Source organism: Staurois parvus, unplaced genomic scaffold (assembly GCF_062004578.1).
Source record: "Staurois parvus isolate SC_StPar_1 unplaced genomic scaffold, SC_StPar_1.0 ptg000155l, whole genome shotgun sequence".
NCBI classification, from domain to species: Eukaryota; Metazoa; Chordata; class Amphibia; order Anura; family Ranidae; genus Staurois; species Staurois parvus.
In genome coordinates this window covers 23627865-23645088 of record NW_028317951.1, presented here as the reverse complement: position 1 = coordinate 23645088, position 17224 = coordinate 23627865, and the positions used below count along the sequence as shown (strand labels likewise).

General features: G+C 41.0%; 1 protein-coding gene across 1 annotated transcript in view; it reads left to right on the top strand.

Moving 5' to 3' along the window:
* ZMAT3 (zinc finger matrin-type 3) overlaps positions 1-17224 on the top strand; it is a 71501-nt gene that overhangs the window by 30321 nt on the left and 23956 nt on the right. The window contains exons 3-5 of the mRNA XM_089675537.1: positions 5113-5226; positions 6599-6765; positions 9370-9467. Of these exons, the coding sequence (XP_089531663.1) occupies positions 5113-5226; positions 6599-6765; positions 9370-9467 (379 nt within the window). The remainder of the gene's footprint in view (positions 1-5112; positions 5227-6598; positions 6766-9369; positions 9468-17224) is intronic.

Genomic DNA, 17224 nt, shown 5'->3' with positions numbered 1-17224 from the left:
ACATTCAAAATCAGCAGGGGATCAAATACTTATTTCCTTCACTGTATATACTTTCGAGATAGTCCCGAACACCAGATCCACCACCTTTTAACCTCTGTTTGCTTAAATGGTAGAACTATTTGCAGTGTACCGTATTTTTCGCTCCATAAGATGCACTTTTTTCCCCCAAAAAAAGGGGGAAAAATGTCAGTGCGTCTTATGGAGCGAATATGGAGCGGCCGGTCCGGTATTTCCACCGCGGCCGTGTCAGAATACCGGGCCGGCCGCTCAACTCTGCAGCGGGACCTTATGGAGATGACTGCTGACCTTTGGGGAGGTGGGGAGCGGGTACCTGAATTTGACAGGTACCCGCTCTTCTTTGTTCTTTGATCTTACCTGTTCCTCTATCCAGCGGCGCGCTGTCTTCCGGCTTCTGTAGTGTGGGCACTGGGCATGACAGCCGGGTGCCAAGTGCGCATGCGCAAGAAGCGGTGCTTTTTGTGAATGGTAAGGCGGTACCTGGGACACATGACAGATCCCAGAAGCCGCCGGACCAATCACAAAGCGCAAGTGCTTCTCGCTCATGCGCACTGGGCACCCGGCTGTCATGCCGAGCGCCATTACAGAAGCCGGGAAGACAGCGCGCGGCTGGATCGAGGAACAGGTAAGATCAGACAAAAACTCTGCGGAAGTAAGAGCGGGTACCTGTCAAATTCAGGTACCCGCTCCCCACCTCCCCAAAGGTCAGCAGTCATCTGTACTGTCCGCAGTCTCCGGTCATCCCCTGTACTGTGTCCGCAGTCTCTGGTCATCCCTGTGCTGTCCGCAGTCTCTGGTCATCCCTGTGCTGTCCGCAGTCTCTGGTCATCCCTGTGCTGTCCGCAGTCTCTGGTCATCCCTGTGCTGTCCGCAGTCTCTGGTCATCCCTGTGCTGTCCGCAGTCTCTGGTCATCTCCTGTACTGTGTCTGCAGTCTCTGGTCATCCCTGTGCTGTCCGCAGTCTCTGGTCATCTCCTGTACTGTGTCTGCAGTCCATTCGTTCAGAATTTTTTTTTCCTGTTTTCTGCCTCTAAAACCTAGGTGCGTCTTATGGTCAGGTGCGTCTTATGGAGCGAAAAATACGGTATTTGTATGTTGGGGCTGGAATACCCACACATCTAAATTCTTATATACCCCTTTTATTATTTGTGTATGTATGTACATTTTATCTGGCACATGAGTGGTCCACTGTGGTTTTGCCCTATACACATATAAAACCCTATTAAGGGCTTAATGTCATATTTTATACATGGTTTATTACAAGATTTTTGGTATATCGTGTATCCCATGTATTTTCATGTAATACCATTATGTCAGATAATTATATATTCTATAATTTTTGTATTTCTTATATTTTTGAGTACACAGTTGCACGAAAAAGTATGTGAACCCCTTGGGATTATGCAGAGTTTTGCATGAATTAGGCATAAAATGTGCTCTGAACGTCATCTAAGTCACAACAATAGAAGAACACAGTCTGCTGAACATAATACTACACAAACATTAGATGTTGCCATGGTTTAATTGCACATAACATGTAAACATTCACAGTGCAGGGAGGAAAAAGTATGTGAACCTTTGGACTTAATAACTGGTTGACCCGCCTTTGGCAGCAATAACCTCAACCAAACGTTTCCTGTAGTTGCAGATCAGACCTGCACAACAATTTGGAGTAATTTTGGACCACTCCTCTTCACAAAACTGTTTCAGTGTAGCAATATTCTTGGGATGTCTGGTGTGAATCGCTCTCTTAAGGTCATGCCACAGCATTTCAATCGGGTTGAGGTCAGGACTCTGACTGGGCCACTCCAGAAGGCGTATTATGTGCTGTTGCAGCCATTGTTTTGTTGAATTACTTGTATGCTTTGGGTCATTCTCCTGTTGCATCACCCATCCTCTGCGGAGCTTCAGTTGGCAGACAGATGGTCGTACGTTTTCCTGCAAAATGTCTTGATAAACTCTGGAATTCATTTTCCCATCAATGACAACAATCCGTCCAGGCCCTGAGGCAGCAAAGCAGCCCCAAACCATGATGCTCCCTCCGCCATGTTTTACAGTGGGGATGAGGTTTTGATGTTGGTGTGCTGTGCCTTTTTTTCTCCACACAGTGTTGTGTGTTCTTCCCAAACAACTCAATCTTGGTTTCATCTGTCCACAGTATATTTTGCCAGTAGTGCTGTGGAACATCCAGGTGCTCTTTTGCAAACTTCAAACATGCTACAATATTCTTTTTGGACAGCAATGGCTTCCTCCATGTACTCCATTCTTGTTTAATGTTTTCCTTATTGTAGATGTGTCAACAAAAATGTTAGCATGTGCCAGAGATTTCTGTAGGTCTTTAGCTGACACTCTGGGATTCTTCTTTACCTCATGCAGCATTCTGCGCTGTGCTCTTGCAGTCATTTTTACAGGATGACCACGCCTAGGGAGAGTAGCAACAGTGCTAAACTTTCTCCCTTTGTAGACAGTCTGTCTTACCATGGACACATGAACATCAAGGCTTTTGGAGATGCTTTTGTAACCCTTTCCAGCTTCATGCAAGTCAACAATTCTTGATTGTAGGTCTTCTGAGAGCTCTTTTCTGCGAGGCATGGTTCACATCAGACAGTGCTTCTTGAAACCAGTAAACCCAAAACAGGTGTGTGTTTTTTAAGGGCAGGACAGCTGTCAGCAACACATCCAATATCATGACACTGATTGGAGTCAAGGTTGGCTCACTCCTGGCTCCAGTTAGCTCTGGGAGAAGTCATTAAGGTAGGGCCTCACATACTTTTTCCTCCCTGCACTGTGAATGTTTACATGTTATGTGCAATTAAACCATGGCAACATCTAATGTTTGTGTAGTATTATGTTCAGCAGACTGCGTTCTTCTATTGTTGTGACTTAGATGACGTTCAGAGCACATTTTATGCCCAATTCATGCAAAACTCCACATAATCCCAAGGGGTTCACATACTTTTTCTTGCAACTGTACTTCTATGGGACTGTCATTAAACACATCATGACTGTTTGTTTTATTATCACTTATATAAATGTTGGATGTATGTTATTGGCTAGATGCCATAGGAATATGTATTATCACATTTGATTTGTTATTGGTTCCTGTTATAAGAGATGGTTTACTTCTGCATTTTTATTTTTGTGCACGGTTGGTTTAGCTCCTACCTAGTCACGGTTTTTATATGTTTGAAGTGTTTTCCACTTTATAGGGGCAGCTGTCAACCCACCTAGCAGGCACACTGCGGGCGTTTATTTTTAATTTTTTTATTGTTTGATTTTTGGATTGGGTATACAGACACATAGGCACCACAATATTTATTTAATAATAGCATAGTAAGGAGACCCAACCAGATAGACCATATAGCTTATAAAGAAAAGCAGGGGAATAGACTGTGTGAGTTCAGCCCCATTGGACAAGAAAGAGATGATGGTGGTGGGTCTCCTGGCTAGCAGAAAACTGGTAACGTTTTAACCAGAAACACAGATTCACTAATACGTGCTCTTGCAGGGCTTTTCGGTTTTACGGTTGGCTCAGTTCTATATTGCTTAAATCTTGACGAGGTCCATGGCCAAACTATGCTTGGACATAGAGGTTGATTTACTAAAACTGGACAGTGCCAAATCTGGTGCAGCTCTGCATAGAAAGCAATCAGCTTCCTGGTTTTTTGTCAAAGCTTAATTGAACCAGCTGAAGTTATTAGTTGACTGGCTATCATGCAAAGCTGCACCAAATTTTGTACTCTCCAGTTTTCGTAAATCCACCCTATAGTGTTCCACAGAAATATTTCTTTGTCAGTGTACAGACTGTCCTTGAGTATATTACATTCTTGAAACTTGCACTACTCCAGAGATCAGGATGGCATTGTAGAAGACAGCTGCAAATCTGCCTTTATGATATGTGAAAATATCACTGATGACCTGTTGAAAAACAGCTCATGCATTGCAAAGGCCAAAGAGAGTATTTCATCATAAGGGCAATCCAATTAAAGTTACTACAAAGTGTGTGTCTCAAGAACCAAAGGTTAAACATCCACACCGTAGGGAGCTAAATAATGGAGCAGTCATAGGGTCTGTATAGAAGGGCTTAAAGCGGAGTTCCATTCCCTCTGTAAAAAAATATGTCAGCAGCTACAAAAACTGTAGCTGCTGACTTTTAAAAAACAGCCACTCATCTGTCCCACGATCCACCCGCCGCAGCCCGTTTCACCGGCCGTCCCGTATTCCAGGATTCCGGCATCTTCAGTGTGGGTGCCCACTGCGCATGCGCAAGTAGCATTGCACTTCTTGAATGGCCACGTCGTCTTTTGGGGCCTGTCACGAAACACCCCCTCCCCCCGCTCCCTCCTCAAAGGTGCCAATCTTAATGGGGAGCAGGGGACCAATCTTTAAAGCGGAACTTCCTCTTTTGGGTGGAACTCCGCTTTAAAGTGTTACTAAACCCACAACAGTAAAATTGACTTGTATTTGCAGTAAAACATGCTTGTTATACTTACTGTGGAACCTAAGGGGTTATATCTCCACATTGTGTATAAAGCATGTTTGATTCTGTCTTCTGTGATCCTCCACTTCTTCCATTATCCCCTAAATATCTCCTGATAGAACAGAGGTTTGGAGTCACTCTGCACATGCTCAGTTTGGTGTATATTGCTAGAGAGTTGTTTTTTCCTCTTGGGAGGTTGCATGTGATCAGCACAGGGCCAATCAACACTGTCTAAACCGAGGTCAGGGGTGCTGCATCCTCCTAGAGGAGAATGAAAACTCCTCCTACAAGCTTTAACCAGTTTTCTGCTGGGTGCTGATAGAAGTCACAAGACTGATCTAACTGCTAATGAGAGACGGTATTTAGCAGTTTATATTTACTAAAATAATTGCATTTCCATGTTGTGTGTACTGTGAAAGACCAGATATAGTGAATACCAGGTTCTGGGTTTAGTAACTCTTTAAGCAGCATGGTTCAACATGCATTACCAAAATCAATGCACTTAGAAAAAAGTCCTACAGCCACTACTGAAGAAAACTCAGATAGGCAGGTAAACAACTTTGCAGCAGAATTCTCTCTATTTACTAATCTCTCCCCACTGTTATTTTTCTTAGGGCAAAAACCACAGCAAGAAATTACGCAATTTCTGTGCATCAAGTAGCTGTCCTCCATCATCAAGACTGAATACAACTTTAGATACAGTATCACCGGGATCATCGTCACCAAATGTAAGAACTTGGCTTGGTTTCTATACAAATGTCATTTTTGTTGAATACAGGTTATAAAGTAATATACAGCCTCTCTTAATGATATATGCAGCAAATAAAATGGGAATATATACAACTAATACATACAAACAGGGAACAAAGACTAGAGGGTGGGTTGCAGTGGCTCAACGTTTGGGTGCAGGACTTGAGCTCCTGGTGGTAGGAGTTTTGAGTCCCACACTGCATCCCTCACTTATGACACAATGGAGACAGACGGGAAACAGTCTAACAGAGACAGGATTAAAATGAAAAAACTAACATTTCATAGTGGCAGTATACAGCAGGCACTAAATAAGAAACTTGAGGTAGCCATACAGAGGCAGAGGAAACCGAACAGCTTGCATGGAACAGAAGGTTTCCAGGTAAGTGAACAGACAGACACGCTCCAGAATGGAGGCATACAAACATCTGAAACACAGAAAGTTTAGAAAGTTACTTGAAAAGGCAGAAGCAACCCAACAAGCTTATGCAGGAACATTTGATTCTGAAGGCTACCATTACTTAACTCTCCTTTATATGCTAGGTTCCAAGCTGTCACTTGCTTCAATAGTGTGAGACCCTGACCTGGAACTAGCATGCAACAGGTCAAGTCGTCATGCTTGTTGCTTGTTTCAGGTTAGTGTACGGGAATCATTGTATCAGCTTGAAAACCTGGCAACTATCTCTTTTAGACGGAGAAGTTAGCAACAGCAGCCTACACAATTCATTAAGACAGGTTACTTAAAGCAGAATTCCAGCTAAAGCCTAAGTAGTCTTAAAAATGTCCTCTCCCCCCTCCTAACACCTATACTAACTAATCTGTGTAAAAAAGATGTATATACGTGCCTACTTTCAGCCCACTCTGGTCTGGTCATGTAATTCCCTGTGTCAGTTAGCAGTGGCTGCAGAGCAATGGAGAGAGTGGCTGAGAAAGCCAGGAACGATGACCCATAGGCTCCAATTCTCTGTTGTCGGCAATCCCTCCTCTCCCCTGCAGCCACCATTGGCTGACACAGTGGAGTCAAATCACATGACTGGACTAGACTGGGTTGAAAATAGGTAAGTATATAAATCTTTGTACACAGGTTAGTTAGTATAGGTGTTAGGAGGAGGAAAGAGTATTTTTAGGATTAGTTAGGCTTAAGCTGGAATTTTATTTTGTTTCATGGGAACAATAAATCTTTACCAAGAATTAGCAAGTCAGGCTTTTGACTTCATTTTGGGCCTTTTTGTAAATAATTGAGAGTCGGGGTTCTTTGAGTACATTTTTTAAATATTTTTAATGATTTATATTTTGATGATGTATTTCCTGAAAAATTCATGCTAAAAAAATCACACCTATCTTGTTTTTTAGGTTACAGCCCCAAAATGTGGGAGCCGTGTGATCCTTGCCACTGAGAATGATTACTGCAAACTATGTGATGCTTCATTCAGCTCTCCAGTGGTAGCCCAAGCACATTACCAGGGAAAGAACCATGCTAAGAGGCTACGACTGGCAGAGACCCCCGTCAATTCTTTTATGTAAGTTTCTGCGGGCATGGTGATGTTTTTTATGTGGTCTTCTTGCTTAAGGGCCAGTTCACATTACATTCGTTTCAGGGTGCTTTTTTTCTGCATCCAAAACGCACAGAAAGTAGGTTATATGGTTGTCAATGTCATAGTTCATCTGCACCAGTGCTTGCAGTTCCAGTGCGTTCCAGTTGCAGAAAAAAAAGTAGAACAGGCTGCATTTTTCCTGCACAGAACTATTGGAACGTGTTAGAATGCACTGGAACACACATGTCCCTATTTAAATTGAAGAAAAAAAGAGGGGGGAGAAATGAACCGGAAAGCATCAAAAACGCATCAGAACGTGCATGCAGATCAAGTAATATGCAGCTATCTCTTGTTTTCTATGGTGTGAACCGGCCCTATAGCCTTTTTCACATGGGCCTAGCTGCTGACTTGTGGTGGTGGATCGTGTTGTCAGCAACAGCTGGTCTGCTGTTAGCAGGTGATCAGTAAGTGGTATGAGTTCATATTGAATTTCCTCTTCACTGCGCTTCAACAGCATCCAGTGGATACAGTTGCATCATGGCTGTGGTATGGCCTCATTCACCTCTATGGGGAAAGATGGCAGGTGGAATTGCCTGCCATATGTGACATCCCCTGTTCATTTTGACAACGTGTATGGGGCAGTCCAGTGGCCATTGCCAGATTTTGATGGTTGAGGCAGTAAAACTTATGTTAAACTGGTTTTGCTGCCTGATAGTGAACAGGGCCTTAAAAAAAAGTTTTATATTATATTAATTTCTCATTATATCCGAGCGGAGCAGGTCAGGAAAAAGCAGTAGGAGAGTACTATTGAATTCTTTTTTATTCTGCCCTATCAGTCAGCGTGATATGTTTGATTGGAAAAGAAACAAATGGAGTGATGTACGGATTGTCCTCCATCCTTGTTGTGTAGTGATCTGCCAACATGGGGGCACAAATAGTAGGAGGGGAGAAAGGCTTTTTTAAATGTTAGGCCGCATTTAATTTGTGCTAAGGATTTACCATATGGCACTGGTGCTTCTGTGGACAAATGAGCAGAATAAGAGCAGGCATCATTAGGATAAAATGGGATTTTTTTTTACTAAAGGCAAATAGACTATGCACTTTATAAGTGCAGTTGCCCTCTTTCTTCCCAGAGCTTAGTTCATGAGCTAAAGCTCTGCTGATTTCCATAATCCAATCGTGTGCAAGCAAAAATCCTTTTTTTTTTTTTTCTATTTTCCTTACACCTGAATGGGTACACTTCTCCACATTTACTAAGGAAAATGAATGCAATTGTCCTTGCAAAGTGCACATTCTATTTGCCTTTAGTAAATCAACCCCAATGTTTTACCATTTGAGTAAAGCTTTTTTTGCCTTGACTTGCTACAGTATCTTTATTCAGTATGTGGTAAATTCAGCTGCAGGACTGGTCTAGGGGTTTTTTTTATTGGGGGGAAGGGGGGGGGGGTTAAAGGGTATGTTCAGGGAGAGGTCATTTTGTTTTCTGCAGATCAAGAAGTAATATGCAGCTATCTCTTGTTTCTCTGCAAGCTCTTCATTTGTGGATGATACAGTACAGTGAAGGCTCAGTATATGAAATTTATAAGACTATGCATTTAGTTTTTTTCCCATTCTCTATTATGTAGCATAGGTATTGACAAAATGGTTTGACCTAGTACTAATTTACATTGCCTATTTGCCTGTGAATCCTAGTACAATGCTGTACAATTCTACGTGATTCTTGGATTAGGCCAATTTTTATCTCTAAGACTGATTTAGAGCCTCAGTTGTGACCAGGGGGCGGACTGACCATTTGGAAACTCGGGCACTGCCCGAGGGCCCGGGATCAGTAGGGGGCCCCATGAGATGCCCCTGGTACCTTTTTTGAGTTTGGGCAAGGACACGGGCCCCATGATCCCCTATTGCCCAGGAGCCCCATGAGTTGTCAGTCTGCCCCTGGTTGTGACAGATATGGCCTCTTGCATATGGGTGAAAAAAACACTGTGCAGTCATGTATTTTTTTTTTTTATGGATCTGAACAAAGGTAGATTGTTTATTGGAGAATGTACAAAGCTGCGTAAAGATCCATGATGCAGTGATGCATTCAGAGCCTTAAAAAAAAAAAAAAAAAAAAAAGCAAAAAATTTTACATTTGAGTGCAGTCATTTACATGCATACACATGTACATGCAAGTTGATACAATTGATTGCACATAGATTGCAACCCTGGCAGCTAGAAGAAGATGAAAAAGAGTTTTACACATGTGTACGCATTTGTATGTTTGTGCAGCTGTATGCGGGTAGACGCGAGGTCTTTATGGAACAGAACTTGTAGGATTATCCGGTTAGCAAGATCCTATGTATAAACATCAGTAAATTATTACACCCTTATGCAAGAGGTTTAACAACTGGTGTGACAAAAGATAAATTGTTTGAAACAAATGCCTGTCAGTGTTTTTACTTAAAAGAAGCAATCGACAAAAAACTATACACATTACTACAGGGAATAGAACTACTTGGTAAACATTGGCAGCTGCATAAAGGTACACATTTCTTAAAGTGGCCAAAAAATGTTCTACACTTCCTAATGCTATGGTTTGATGACACTTAGGGACTCGGCCGAATGCAAGAGAAGAGCTCGAAAAGAAGGAAATGAACATAAGATGATGCAAAATAGAAGAATTGTCTGCTCTCCTCAGAATAATACAGGTATTCTATCAGGGGGACTTGTCCAGGCGGGTGCTGAGAATACATGCCACAGAGTAATAGCTTATTGTTACCATGGTAACAGGTGAAGGATCTGCTTGTCTAGAGTATGTTAAATGGATATTATACAGAGACATACCTTCCTGAAAATTCAGTTCAGTCTAAATTTACTCTACCTGTAATGCATATATATTTAACAAATGGCAGGGGAGATTAAAAACTAAATACAGATGCAAAATGCCAGAGAGGAAATAAAAGAGAAAATGTATACTGTATGATTTATCAGCTGTACAACAAAGATTGACTTAAACATTGCTTGCCGCTTCTAAGAACATACACTCTTGCGTATTGTAAGTAAAATAGAAATTAAATTGAATAGAAAAATAAAGGTATAATGCCCTGTTAAAGCTGAATGCTAGGAAAAAGCAGAAAAAGTTGTGCTGCAGTGCAGGGGAAATGCTGATGGGAGGAAAGAGCAGAGGGACAGTGAGACAAACTCATTAGTCAGCTCCTTCTCCTTTTTAGGCTACATTCACACAGGCAATTAGGGCTGGTGAGAATTATAGTAGCAGGAATCAAGAGGCTCTGAGTGGCTAGGTGCGGTCACCAGCCCCGTTTACTATAATGACAGGTTGCCAGCTTCAGCAGGTATTTGCGGCTGTCCAGACAGCCAGCAATTACCTGCAGTGATCGCTGCTGGATGCACTTTGTGTGTGTCCAGCAGTGATTACTGCAGGTAATTGCTGGCTGTGCAGAGAGTTGTGGCTGCTGGCGATCTGTCATTATAATGAATAGGTTGGCAGCCATACCTAGCTCCTAAGAGCCTCTGATTCCTGCTACTACAATGCTCACTGGCCCTAATCGCTGGTATGAATGTAGTCTTGGTGTTATGTAACATAGTGGGGGTGGGAGGGGTGCCATAGGGCTTGTCTTCACTAGTGTTACAGATTTACCTCTCACAAAGGCGTCTCATATGTTTTGAACATGTGTAAGCACCCTTGCATTGGGAAGTTGTAAAGTTGTCCCACACTGTTGTGCTTAAATGCCACACAGCGGCCTTTTTTTTTTTTAGTGTTGCAGTGCTGCCGCTTCTTTGGGTACTGTGTGCTGTTTTATGAGCACTTTTTTGGTATTTCAGAGGTAGAAAATCCCCCAACACTGTTCTGCCTGCCACCAGTGGAGACAAACGCTAACTGAGCTGCAGCAGAGAAAATGCAGGTCCCCTCCATGCCAGACAGGACTGTTGAAATCTCAAACTGGCTAGACAAAAAAAAACCCAAACCCTTTGGCAGGTACAACATCCCCCTCTGCATATTTTATCTGTGTATTTAGTAGTTTGCCTGGAGTTCAGTATTAATGGATAGCACTGTGTATGCTTTGATGGCATTATGGTTCACATTAAATGTTTCTCAAAGCATACCTTGCACTGCCAACCAAGGTTTACTTATCTATTCTTGCCCCTACTTTCAGAGGTGCTGTGCCTGGGATAGCAGTGAAAAGTCCATGTCTTCAGGACCACCTTTGTTCTAATTCACAGAATGATTTTGTTAATGATCATGTAGTTGGCATTACTGAATGTGCAGGCATTGCCATTGTGTTTTCCTGAATCCATTTCCCGGAACACTGTGTCTACATTTTCTCTGCAACCAGACAGCTGGACAGGATGCAATTTCTGAACAGAAACTAAATTCAGTAAGAGCTAAAGAACTATTAAAGGGGATGACATTTTTCAGCAGCATTTACGCCATATTGTGGACGGCTACAGTTTACAGTTCAGCTGTAATGCTGTCAAACACCAGGCTTTCAATATAGCGGTTCTCACTTTGATGGGGAAAAATGAGCTATTTTCAGTTCAGTGTTTTAAAGCAGTATTTGGTTTTTAATTATACCGTAGTTCTAGCATGACTACAGTCACATCTATTACATTCAGAGTATGAGGTATTCCTGTTCATTATCATATTTATTTTGTTTACAGATTTTCCCTTTGCCTGAATGCAATGAGTTAATAATTATTCTATTGTTAGCACAATGGAAATAACAAATATAAGAAGCTGTTTCTCTTCATTAAAAATGTCTCTAATCTAATGTTCTTTTAATATTAGTTCTTAAGCACAGTTATTGCAATGAGGCAGCTGATAAACCATATGTTAGTTTTCTCTTTCTTTATTGACTGTAATAAATATATTGTCTGTGTTTTAGGGACATTTGAGTTGCTGTAATGGAAATATATTACCTATAACCTAAACTTCTTCTTTTTTTTTTAATTCTGGATAGAAAGGAGAAGGGTCACAATTTCTGTCAAGTCTTATTGCTGTTTGGGGCTCAGTTAGAGAGATGTATCCTCACTTCCTGTCCTGGGGACAATCTTTTCACTAAACAGGAAGTGAGGAATTCTCTCCAAAAGAAACACAGACAGAAGTAAAAATGTTAGAACCCACATTACCTTTTTATTGTCTGTTTCCCTGTTGCAGATTTTCCCCACACTAAGGCCTGGTTAACACTATATGTGTTTCAGTTGCATTTTTTCTGTATCCAAAATGCACAAAAAGTAGGTTATATGGTTGTCAGTGTCATAGTTCACATCAGTGCTTGCAGTTCCAGTGAGTTCCAGGTGCAGAAAAAAAAAGTAGAACAGGCTGCATTTTTTCTGCACAGAACTGTACTGGAACTTGGTAAAACGCATCAAAAACGCACCAGAACACAGTGGAATGCACCAAATATGCACTGGAATGTACATGTCCCTATTTAAATTGAAGAAAAAGAGAGGAAAAAAAACTGAAATGCATAAAAAACGCACTGGAACACGTCAAAAACACTCCAAAAATGTGTCAAACGCACATGCAAAAATGCATCTGGACTGCATTTTTATAGTGTGAACCGGCCCTAAAACTTTTTTCTGTCTGTCATCTTACTGCTGTCATATGATGTCTAGACAGTCAGGTGAAATAATTGTAATGGAATCCCAGAAAGCAATAAAAATCTACAGCTAAAACTTCTTTTTTTTTTTTTTTTTTTCTTTGTTTTGGATAGAGTAGGAAAGGATTAGAACCTCTGACAGGTTTTACTTCTTTTTAGGGCTCCAGTACAGAGATTTTCCCTTACTTTCTGTTCTGGAGAGAAAATTATTTCCCTTGGTAGGAGAAGACTCCATCCAGATTTTATTGATCTCACTGGCACTGTTGCTGATTGATTCCCTCACTTTCTGTCTGGTGAATCCTTTGTCAGCAGGACAGACAAGAAGAGAGTGGAAATCCTGGAGCGAAACACTGGAAAGTTTTAAAGTCTGGACTGGCGTTCTAATCCTTCCCCACACTATCCAAATCTTGAACAACAACTTGACTTGACATACACTTTGATACCTAATTTTATTTAAAACATAAGTTCACCTTTGTACAAACACCCCCCCCCACCCCCCCAAAAAAAAACAACTAATAAATGCACATCTTTTTGCAGGTAAAAAAATGTGCATTATTTATTTATTTTTTTTCACTAGGAGCCTGCAAAGCATTGCACCCGCGATCAGCAGTTCGCTGATGTAATCTCAAGCTCCTGCAGATCATTAGTGTATCTGTCTGCTCATACCTTGTACAGACAGGCAGTTACTGAATGACAGGAAGCATCAATTACTATTGGAGCACTCAACAGTGCCCTGGTAGTTCTTTGAGAACTACAAGTCGTCAGCCACAATGACTGATGGTCGTTGCAGTTCTCCCATTTGCAGAACTCTGTGAATGAATAACATGGACGGGTGAGCGGAGCTCCATACGGTTGCGTTTTTAAAAACAATTTTGATAGCAGGTGCGGTGGGAGGATCACTGGCCTGCTGTCACAACGAGGAATTTGGGGGGCATGTTGCACCCTGAATACGGGTGCAACATTGTACAAAAGGTGAACTTATCCTTTTAAAGTGATGGTACCATGAAAAAGAAATCCATTCCCCCACTTTGTAGTAGGCACCTTCTACTGCTTATATTTTTCTGTAATGCATTTGTAGTTTTGCCTTTTGGGTATGGGAAAACATGTGATATGCTTCCTGCTACCCCCAGTGTACATTAGTCATGTGGCTCCAGGTGCTATCACATAGGTCTAGGGGCATGCCAGAGTGTCTGTATAATTGACAGTAGTGGTTGTTTAATGTTGGTGGCATTGTAGAGCTATGGGGAAAAATACAAACCTAAGTATACAAACCAAGATGACGGATGGATTTGTTTTTTTTTATTTTTCTGTGTCAGAGACAAAGAAATCGTTCATACGTATAAAACGATAAGTAACTTCTATCCACAGTCCTTGTTATGTGATAGTATTCTTCATAAAACTATATTTTCATCACTCACGTGACATTTCAGTTTTTTGTATGGTATACTGTTTGTGAGTTTATTTTTGGCTCAACAGTGAATATTTGAGTATAGCACATAAGGGAGAATATACTTTGTATGTGGGGTGATTCACATTAGTAATAGCTGCTGGAAGGTGAGTTGTTTATTTTTGTCTATTGTTTGTTTTATTTTGTTTTGTCGTATATTGTTGGTTGCGTGATTACAATTTCACATCCATAGCCTATTTGTACACAATTGAGAGCCAATTTAGGCAGAAGCAAATTAACTTACTGTCATGTCTTTGGAGTGTCATAGGAGACCAACACACAGGGAGAACATGTGAACTCAATGCAGATAGTGTCCTGGCCACAGTTTGAACCAGGCACCCCAGTGCTGTAAGGCATAAGTGCCAACCACCAAGCCACTAAAGTACCCTGCTTATAATCGCTGAATTGAAGCTAGAGTTTGCTCGGCTAAAGAATGAACTGTTTTTAGCAATGTTTTAGTACAGTGCATCCAGAAAGTATTCACAGCGCTTAACTTTTGCCACATTTTGTTATGTTACAGCCTTATTCCAAAATGGTATAAATTTGACTAAATTCATTTTTTTCCTCAACATTCTACAAACAACAACCCATAATGACAACATGAAAGAAGTTTGTTTTGAAATCTTTGCAATTTATTAAAAATAAAAAATGAAAAAAAAACACATGTACATAAGTATTCACAGCCTTGGCTCAATACTTTGTTGAAGCACATTTAGCACCAATTACAGCCTCAAGTCGTTTTGAGTATGATGTTACAAGCTTGGCACACCTATTTTTGGGCAATTTTTCCTATTCTTCTTTGCCGTACCTTTCAAGCTCCATCAAGTTGGATGGGGAGCGTTGGTGCACAGCCATTTTCAGATCTCTCCAGAGATATTTAATCGGGTTCAAGTCTGGGCTCTGGCTGTGCCACTCCAGGACATTCACAGAGTTGGCCCGTAGCAACCCCTTTGTTATGTGGGCTGTGTGCGTAGGGTCATGTCCTGTTGAAAGATGAACCGTCACCCCAGTCTAAGGTCCAGAGCACTCTGGAACAGGTTTTCATCAAGGATGTCTCTGTACATTGCTTCATTCATCTTTCCCTCAATCCAACTACTCTCCCAGTTCCTTCCGCTTAAAAACATCCCCACAGCATGTTGATCTTTTGGAAGGTTCTCCTCTCTCCACAGAGAAATACTGGAGCTCTTTCATAGTGACCATCGGGTGCTTGGTTACCTCCCTGGCTAAGGCCCTTCTCCCTTAAATCGCTCATTTTGGCCGGGCGGCCCGTTCTAGGAAGATTCCTGGTGGTTCCAAACGTCTTCCATTTATGGATGATGTGCTCATTGGGACCTTCAAGTGGGACCTTCCAGTGGGAACAGGATGCACATGAGCTCAAATTTGAGTGTCATGGCAAAGGCTGTGAATACTTGTGTACATGTGTTTTTGTTTTTGTTTTTTTCGTTTTTTATTTTTAATAAATTGCAAAGATTTCAAAACAAACTTCTTTCACGTTGTCATTATGGGGTATTGTTTGTAGAATTTTGAAAAAAAAAATGAATTTAATCCATTTTGGCATAAGGCTGTAACATAAAATGTGGCAAAAGTTAAGCGCTGTGAATAATTTCTGGATGCACTGTATATTTTTTTCAGATCAGTTTCAGTGCATTAATCCTTTGGATAGAGCTCCACACAAATCTGCTATACACTATCAAGTATTCACTGGATATAGATGAAAATTGGCATCTGATCGATCTGGTTTGTCTGTTTATCTATTTTCAAAGTGGATCTCAAATTATGGTTAGACTAAGGAAGGCTTAGAAGGTTGTATTGTAGTCCTTCCGCTCACCTTTTCTCCTGTTGGTACATTTTCTCAACAGGCACACAGTAATAATAAGTTGTATACTTTCCCCACTCATTCCAAAATGAAGAATTTGTCGAGAATCCCACTTTAACTGAGAAGTTTTGTGAAGACCCATCACTGTGTCTCCTGCATTATATGTTACTCATATTGCCTGTGCCTTTCAGAGATACTTACAGTTGACCTAATTGTGGAATCTTTCAAAGCAGAGACCTTTAATGGTACAGCAAAAGAAGGGCATTTCTAGGGTTATTTTAGAGTGGTGAAACATTACAGTATGTCTCATTAGTTAAGTATGGCCTCACTCAAATTTTCTCATAATAACTCTCCCTAAAACAAAAAGAAATGAATAGTCTTGGGTGGAATTTACAATATTTGAGTCCAGGAAGTAGTGCAGAGAGCAGTGTGGATGTGCTAATTGCAGCAACACATCTACTTTGAAATCATCTCTTAAAGTGTATGTTTAGCCACAATTTTTTTTTTGTTTTGAATATAATAAAAAGCGGAAACCCTTGCTTGGTTATTTTATTGCTGTCTGTGTACCATTGGGAACATTTTCGAAGAGCTCACCTTGCCTTTTACATTATTGTCTTCAATACATACAGTATATCATATTTCTAGAGGAAAAGTGTTGCAGTAATTCAGGTTTGAAGGATAATATAGAAAAAGTGAAGTCCACACTACAGCGTACAAGCAGAGCATTGTGGATAAGCCGCTAGACCTGTGTCGAAAATGTTATGCTGTCTCCAGGTAGTACTAGGATACTATTTACTACAGTTACTTGCATAACGCCATCAATTTACGCAGCACTTTACACATATATATTTTACATTCACATCAGTCTCTGCCCTCAAGGAGCTCACAATCTAAGCTTCCTGACTCACACTCATACATACACCTACTAGGGCCCAGTTAGACAGGAGCTAATTAACCCCTTCATGCTGATGTAACACAAATATGTGGCCTCACAGAACTGGACAGTGCACTCCCAGCACAAAGACTGGGTGTCACTGAGAGCCCCGGATCCCGTTCTAATGATCGGGACCCAGGACTCCCGATTCTGGGTCACATGATCGCTGTAATAGCCTCTGACTGACTATCACAGTGATCAATCACTGTACAGCCTGCCCCCCCTTGTCTTTTTTTTACATTGTATCTCTCTCTCTCCTTGCATAGAGAAAAAAAACAAAAACTATTTGTTAAATAAATATTAAAAACAAAATAAAGAAAAAATACCTAGATCAAGGTTTGATCCAGATCAGTGCCAGGGTTAGTGTTTGGGTCAAGGTCTGGGAAAAGGTCAGGATTTTTAAATTGGTGTCAGTGTCAGTGTGTTTTAGGTAAAAAAAAAACAATGTGCATTACTGTTTCTGGGCTGTACTGTGGGGTACAAATAACATATATATGGTAACGCTGCGATAGTCAAGAGCTGGGTTGTTCTTTGTTGGTAGGTTATGGTAGTAACAAGAAACACACAGCTAAATTAAAAAAAGATTATTTTTTTTACTATTTTGGGCCAGTTTTCCTTTGTTAATAAAAAGAAAATCAGGAGATATC